General features: G+C 29.2%; 1 protein-coding gene across 1 annotated transcript in view; it reads left to right on the plus strand.

Moving 5' to 3' along the window:
* The window catches only part of LOC109328530 (galactoside 2-alpha-L-fucosyltransferase-like), a 2,313-nt gene continuing 551 nt past the window's right edge, over positions 6,971-8,732 (plus strand). Inside the window, exons 1-2 of the mRNA XM_019562032.1 lie at positions 6,971-7,344; positions 7,660-8,732. The exon at positions 7,660-8,732 is cut by the window's right edge and continues 551 nt beyond it. Coding sequence (XP_019417577.1) covers positions 7,086-7,344; positions 7,660-8,732 — 1,332 coding nt within the window. The 5' untranslated portion in view covers positions 6,971-7,085. The remainder of the gene's footprint in view (positions 7,345-7,659) is intronic.

Genomic DNA, 8,732 nt, shown 5'->3' on the forward strand with positions numbered 1-8,732 from the left:
GATAAATTGATGTGTGGTTACTTTGCTGCTTAATTCTAAAAACTCAAATCAAATCACCCTTAATCCATTAGTTAATGGAATTAAGTTCCAATTATAGAGAGTTAATTTGACTTAATCGATTATGGTTCGATAATTAAAAACCAGAAAGCTCTATTTGGTCGAAGAATGTCTTAAGAATTCAAGAATGACCAAACCAATTGTAAAAAAAGAAATCTAACTAATTACGCATAAAATAATTGATTATCAAATAACAATGTTGAATTTTAAAAGTATAAAGAGTTCAATAATTTGACACCGATAATTTTATACTAATCACACCAAGAATGGCATTATGTCCGGTCACTCATTTGATATAAGGATTTTCACTAATAAGATAATATTATGATACAATCAGATCAACAAAGAGTTCCTCGTCTTTCTTCTCAAGCTTCGACCTAGTTGAATGCCCACAACCTCTTAGCTATATGTATCTAAAAAACAATTATTATCTCCTAGATTGAGGATTCTTCACCCCTAATCATAGCTTTTTTCTTATAGACAGAAAATTACAACAATCTATAGTATCAAAAACACCTTATAATGCATATTATAACAACTATTGAACATTATGAAAAATTTCATTCTTTTGTCTAATAAAATTGATAACATTTAAATCACATGAATGTCAAGAGGAGAGAATAAGAAGAATGAATTTCATGAGCTAGATTTTTCTAACAAGTTTTTCTCTTTGAAAAATGTAAAATGTATGTCTAACTAATTTCGTTTTTGAACACTTGTTATACTCGTGAGATGAAGGAAACCTTTATGAAATTGTTTTTTCTACACTAGATAATTTATTAAAGATTAGTAATAATTGATTATTGATTTGTTATTACCTCTTAATTGATTATAGAAACTTGACAATTGATTAACTGCTACTCAAAAGTATTTTCTTAAAAAAGCAATTGTTGCTTAATCGATTATCTAAGGTTAAACTCAAAATTTAAGCTCAATCATAATCTCTATCATCGCATATGAATGATCCTAGTTTAAATCAATAATATGAGATGTATGAACCCTAAGAAACTCTACCAAACATTACATCTTAGAACTAGAAAGCACTAAAAACAAAATGTAAACTAAGATATAACCTGAAGAGAATCTTGGATGTCTTCTTATTCTTTTATGTCATAGTAAATCGTATTGTAGGTTATTGTCTTCAACTATACGATCATATGCATATAAGCATTAAATATTTCAATATAGTGTTACCCATTAATCTTAATAGCATGAGCATAAAACACAGTTACCACAAATTCATAAGACTAAAGCATATTGTGTCGAAATGGTATGAGTCATGCATAATATTTTTGATGATACAAGAAAGAATAAGCAATGTTATTGAATTGAATGAATGATAGTTTACAAGGAAAGTAAACTTTATATACATGGAAACAAAGCTTAACTAACTAAAACCACTAAAACTAACTCTAACTATAATTAGCCTAATATAATATCAACCCAAATACTAAAATATAGTTCAAAAAATATTTCAATAGCCCCCCTCAAGCTGAAATGTATCAAGCATTCCAAGATTGAAATGATTATGTTGAGCACCACATACTCTAATACCTCCTTTTGCTGGTGAGCGAATTTTTATTTCCTAGTCGTCATATCTGATGTGAAGCAATATTGACGCTTAACAACCATAGGCAGAAGCAACTTCATCCAAAGCTTAACCATCTATCTTGGCAGAAGCTTAGTCATCCAATGTTTAACCATCTACTTGACAGAAGTAAGCCAACCATAATGGACGAAAGAGAAAAAAATGGATCTAAATCTTGATCCCAATATGATGTTTCAATGAGGAAAAATACACACTAAATAATGTTGTGTGTTTAATGAGAGAGGGGTAAACAAAATAGAGTATTAAAGAAAAGAGATAATTGAGGGTAATTGATTTGTAAAGCTGCAAAGTAGAAAAACTAAGCTAAACCATCAACAATGAACCACGTGATTGCATGAAAAAAATATGTGAAAGAAACTTATTGGAACTTGAATTTCAAACATGGAAGTCATTTAATTTTTTGAACTCTTGAAAAATGATCTTGAAGAAAGACACGTAATGGGTAAAGAAACCATTTTCTGAACTTAGGATGAAATGAGAGGCTTTATCATCCAAGCTACAAAATGAGGGTAAAAACTTAGAGATTCTATATCAGAATTTAATCATTAAAACATGCATTGGTTTCTAGGGTCAACAACTTCCTAATGAGAATCAGAAACCAAAGCAACGAACATGAAGGTGTGAAAATTCCCTATCAATCAAGCCCTAAATGTTTCTGAATTCCTCAACATGGCAATGGATAGTGGTGGCTCCTTTCTTATCAAATCCACATTCTTCTTTAGTCACCTTCAAAATCTTAATTGCCATACACCCTTTAGAAACCTACATCTTCCCTTCGTTGTGATGGTGATGGAAAAGAAGATGCCACGAATTGAGAAACATCAACAAGTCTTCGGTATTGAAAATGTTGCAAGAATGATTCTTCATGACATAGAATCTTGAAAATGCAATGCTTGAAAATGAGAATGATAATGATGATTCTTTGTTGAATCTTGGAATGATGAAGCCATAAGCGGAAGCTATCGAATGAATAATTATATTTTGATACCATGTTGAAATGGTACGAGCCATGCATAATCTTCTTGATGAAACAAGAAAGAATGAGAAATATTATTGAATTGAATGAATGATAGTTTACAAGGAAAGTAAACTTGATATACATGGAAACAAAGCTTAACTAATTAAAACCACTAAAACTAACTCTAACTATAACTAGCCTAATACAATATCAACCCAAATACTAAAATATAATTCAAAATATATTTTAACAAGAAGACTATGCATTTCTCACTTTTTTCATCAAGAAAATTAAGTATGTCTCATACCATTTCAACATATTGTCATAGAGACACGCATCATATTATTAAATCATTATCATATGAACACACAATCATCTCATAAACAAATCATTTAACCATGGATCATATCCTTAGGAGTGAATTATATCATAAGTCATAGTTTAATTCTTTATTAATCATCAAAACTCAACAAATATAATAACTATTCATCACATAACCACTTTTTGTTAACTTAGCCCAATGATCACAAATGTGCATTTTTAACTATAAAGTGCACAACACACTTTACACTTTAGAGGACTCAAAACTTAATTATCAATATTTTCAATAGAAAATATTAGACTTTAAATAAATGAAAAAAAAGATAATAATTCACAAAAGATAAAAATATTATTATTTGATTAAAGAATGATTTCTAGAATTACTTTACTTATTTACAATCAATATATAGAGGGTTGATTACAATTAAGAAAGTAGAAAAGATAAAAAATAAATTAAAATAGAATATTGAGACTAATTTCTAAAACTATTTTCTTTCAGAATTGTGGGAACTTAATATTATAGTTACTCTCCAGTTTAACAATGAAGTTAGAGTTTAGTACAATTTATTTATTTGGAGCCAAATACTTCGCTGAGTATGTTTGACAATGCATGAAAGGGAATTTAAGCTCAAATGAACGTGTATAAACTCAAGTAAACTCGTGAATTCTCCGTAGAGTTTATAGTTCAATCACTCACAAATTACATTGTCTAAACATCCGTAGTGATGTTGTTTCAGGACCAAAGCACCTAAATAATGATATTTTGATGACTAATCATAAAAAAATACTCATTTAACCAATATGAACTTAGGTCTTTTACAAAATCAGATTCTCTAATTTCTCTGCATTAGGATTTTCTCTTGTCTTTGCTAATGTCTTTTGTCTAGTCTCTTCTCGACTTAATCAACTTCCACCTAATCTACATCTAGTTCTAGTTGAAGGTTTTACCCTTTGTTATTTAATCTCAATAATCGTATATCATATTGCATGTCTTTTTTTGGGTACTTTCGTAGTCAAATAGAAACTTATTTATTAAGCAAGCGAAATTTTACGAAAAGGGTTCTTCAGAGTCTTAAAAGGATAGTGATTAGTTCACTTTTCAATGTGAATTTCACATAATAAGTGGGACTATCAAGAACTTTTTTCTATAATTTTTTATTTAGAATTGAATTTCTATTTCTAATTTATAATAATAATAATAGAATTAAATAACCTATTTGATAATATTAAGATTCATTTAAGATTAATATTTGATTTTATAAAATTTTAATCTACTTATTTTCTTGATTATAGTGGTTTTTCAACAATCAAAATTGACAACAACTTGTTAAATAAATATAATCTGATGGTGAATAAATATCAATCAACTTACTCACTTTAGCATTCGATATGCATTTCTATTGTGATTAAATAGATACAATTTATTTATTTTTGTTTATTATTAGGGTTACTACCTCAACAAGTATTCAGCTTTGAAGTGTGACTCAATCTTTTAACATTTCTACCAACCAATTGGTGAGCTTATAATTATTACAGTGAGAGTAATAATTCAATAAAAGTCTTCACCTTAAAAAGGAGCATGATACCAAAATCTTTAATATTTTATTGGAGTAAGTTGGATTGATACCCTCTGAATTTTAGTAAAATTATAAAAATCACCTTTTAATCTTTTATATCTACATAAAGTCCCAAATTTTTATACATATATTAACTCGCTACTCCTATATGAGAAATAAGTATGATATTTTAAACAAAAAAGATAATAATTGTAATTAAGTTAAACAAAATATAATATGTGTGGGGACAAGTCCAAAGCGAGTTAATACATTTTCATTACTTTTGGTTCATTTTAAGATGCATTAATAATTCTAAAAAAATATGTTTAAATCACTTTTATACTATATTGTAACAAATAAAAAATAACGAAAATGTATTAGTTGGTATACTATTTGTATTTACTCCATAATATATCATTTTTTGTCTAATTTAATTACGCTTATCACCACTTTTTATTTAAAAATCACACTTATTTATCACATAGGGATAATAAGTGTAATATATGTATAAAAATTATGAGTTTTTTATAGGTGTAAAACATGAAGGTGTGATTTATATAATTTCACTAGAGCTCCAAGAGTGTCAATATAATTTATTATATTTTATTGCAAACTAAAACAAAATGAAATATAATGAGTAAATATTAAGTTCTTTATATATATATATATATATAAATCTCTTTTATATTTTCACATTATTTTAAATTTGTTAATATTTTTCATAAACCATGTAGCTCTTGATATGAGGAGAGAAGTTGTTTCCTTAACCCAATGATGTAAAAATTGTATCGTACCAGCCGGTTTAACCAGAAAACCGGTGAAGTGAAACCTTACCTAGTATGGTACAGATGTTGAACCGGCCAAGTATCAAAACCGATCAAAAGTCGGTCAAAACCTGTGAACCGTCCGATATTTGACTAAATTGGCCGGTTTACACACATATTTTTTGTTTTTAAAAAACTTAAAAACTCATTACAAGGTGACTCGTCTTTCTAACTCTTCTTTAACACTTCAATGCATATGCTTCCAAGGCATACTAAGATTACACATTTTGGTTTCTAATATTCGTGTGTGAAGATATGATTTGGTGCAAAAATATAATCTCGATATGAGATAACTTTGACTCATTGGTGTTAAATGTTAAAACTCCAAATTTATTTGTTTTGTCTTTTGTATAGTGAGTTGTGAACTTGTGTCATTTATTTATATTTTACAGTTGTTAAGTGATACTTTTGGATTGACATATGTTTTGTAATTTGGACTTTGAATTTGTTAAATACTTAAATTTGTTTGTTTATGTGAATTTTGAGTAGATTATGAATATGAATTATAAATTTGAGTCCTATCTGATTTTTTTGTTATAGGTGTTTATATATATATAAGTATAAGCATGTATGTACAGTTTAACTAACATACAGTTTAATTATTGTATGACTATACCAGTACCTTGACCGGTTTGATAACACTATTGTTTTAACAACACTACCTTAACCTATAATTTGATGACATATGTATGTTTTTTATTGTTTTTTCTTTTTTGAAAATAGCAAAACATTCAAAATGGCTCACTTTCTCCTTTCTGAAATCCTTCTATTTCTCATGTTTGTTTGTTTACAGACCTAATCCTCAATTTATTTCCCAACTTTTATTTTACAAATCTAAAAGAGAGATTTCTGAAGAAAAAATCATTCTCAAGGGGAGAAGTTTTAATACAAATTATATAAAATTTTAACATTTTATGATTATTATTTAATGAATTCTTTCTTAAACAGAGATTTTTTTACATAAAATTAAGAGAAAAACTCTGATACAGAGGGCATCTATTTCCGAATTTGTGTTTTCTATCGTGAATTTCTTTTTAACATTATTTTATTATTTTAATATCTCAATCTTGTTTTACAAATTCGTATATTATTCACTATTCATTTGTATTCTTTTATTCTTTTATTTAAAGAGTCAATTATAATTGAAATAAAAGGTGGATAATTCAACGATAATGTAAAAATTGTCAAATTACCTGTAAAGATTCATACACAATCAGTACTTAATCAATCATTTATTTGTATTATATTTAATTTAAAAGTCAATAATGATTGAAAATGAATAATAAATGACAATGTAAAAACTATTACACTATCAATACATACATCATTTTCTCTTTTGGAAAATGAGAGTATAATACTTATGTACTATTAATATAAAGATTCATACACAATCATATATATCAGTTATTTATATTATTTATATTTAAAATCTAACAATGATAAAATATGAATGAAGAATAATGTAATAAAATTATAAAAATTATTCACCTTATCATTCCATAAATACACCTTTTTCTCTTGTGAAAGGGGCATTTCATTTAATTAAATACAATAATGGTACCAAAAAACAGAGCGAAGAAAGAGAAAAAGATACTATTTTGATGATAATGTTAAAGAAGCCTGTGTTATTCTATTATAGAATCCAAATGAAAGACACCGACTCCACTCTCAACCAATAAGTCAATAACCATACCCCAATCCCAGATCTGGTCGAGTTTCGAGGTGAAAGAAACAAACAAACAAAACCTCACTCACTGCACATGAAGCGTCTCCATAGGAATCACGACGATTCTGATCCCTCACTCTCAGATTTGGAAGACGCTCGCATCGTTTCAAAGGCCCTTAACATCAAATGTGTCCCTAGTTTGACGCACCTTATGGGTTTCTTCCTCCTTTCTTTGACGCTCTTCTCTGTTCTCTTCTCACTTTCCTTGGTTCTGCGAGACCCTCCTTCCGATTCTGTCCCTCAAGATCCTTCTCCAACAAAAACTGTTTTTCAAGTGAAACAAAGTGAACAAGGTATACTTGCATTGTCAATTTATGGATGTGTTTCTTTTAGTTGATCTTTGATTTAGTTATGAATTTGTTGATTTTCTCTTAGTTTTGTTTGATTCAGTATTTGCATTGCATAATCGAGTGAACATGAGAGTACTAAGTACTAAAAAGGTATTTGATGAGAGATGGGTATAAAAGTGTATAACAATTAACATATAAGGTATTTTAATGAATGAACAGATTTTCTCATATCCAAAAAATGTTCTTGTTTTGTAGATAGTTTGCTTTTCCTTGCCAATCATCGTCAAATAATCGGATTTCGTCTTCTGTAACTTGTAGGTTTGAATAATGATGGCTCTGATTCTGTCATCTTGCATGAAGATAAACTTCTTGGTGGCCTTCTAGCAGATAAATTTGATGAAGTTTCTTGTCTCAGTAGGTATCATTCTGTCATGTATCGCAATGGAGTGAATGGACTATCAGAAAATCCTTCTTCTTACCTAATTTCTAGATTAAGGACATATGAAATTCTCCACAAAAGATGTGGACCTTATACTGAATCCTATAATAAAACGGTAAAAGATCTTAGGTCTGGCCGTTTAAGTGAGTCTTCTGATTGTAAATATGTAGTATGGATCTCATACAGTGGGTTAGGGAATAGGATATTGACCTTAGCATCTGCATTTCTTTATGCTCTCCTCACGAACCGTGTTCTATTAGTTGATCCTGGAGTTGATATGATCGATCTCTTTTGTGAACCGTTCCCAGATATTTCCTGGTTTCTCCCTCCTGATTTCCCTATTAACAGTCAATTACATGATTTCAATCAAAATTCTGCCCAATGTTATGGGAAAATGCTGAAAAATGAATCTGTTACAAGTTCCACGGTGCCACCTAGTGTCTACCTTCATCTATCCCATGACTATGATGACCAAGATAAGCTTTTCTTCTGTGATGAAGAGCAACGTTTTCTCCAGAAAGTACCTTGGTTAGTGATGAGAACAGACAATTATTTTATCCCATCTCTATTCTTAATGCCAGCTTTTGAGCAGGAGCTGAGTGAACTCTTCCCAAATAAGGAAACAGTTTTCCATTTCTTAGGTAGATATCTGTTCCACCCCACAAACAGGGTATGGGGACTTGTTGTAAGATATTATGAAGCTTATTTAGCTAAAGCTGATGAAAGGGTAGGCATCCAAATTAGAGTGTTTGACATTGGAACTGGTCCATTTCAACATGTACTGGATCAGATCATTGCTTGTACTTTGAAGGAGAATCTGTTGCCTGATGTTGCCCGGACCAAAGATATTATTAGTTCATCAGGAAAGCCGAAGTCAAAAGTGGTACTGATGACATCCTTAAGCTCTGGTTATTTTGAAAAAGTAAGAGACATGTATTGGGAATATCCTACC

This window comes from Lupinus angustifolius, chromosome LG15 (genome assembly GCF_001865875.1).
Source record: "Lupinus angustifolius cultivar Tanjil chromosome LG15, LupAngTanjil_v1.0, whole genome shotgun sequence".
NCBI lineage: Eukaryota > Viridiplantae > Streptophyta > Magnoliopsida > Fabales > Fabaceae > Lupinus > Lupinus angustifolius.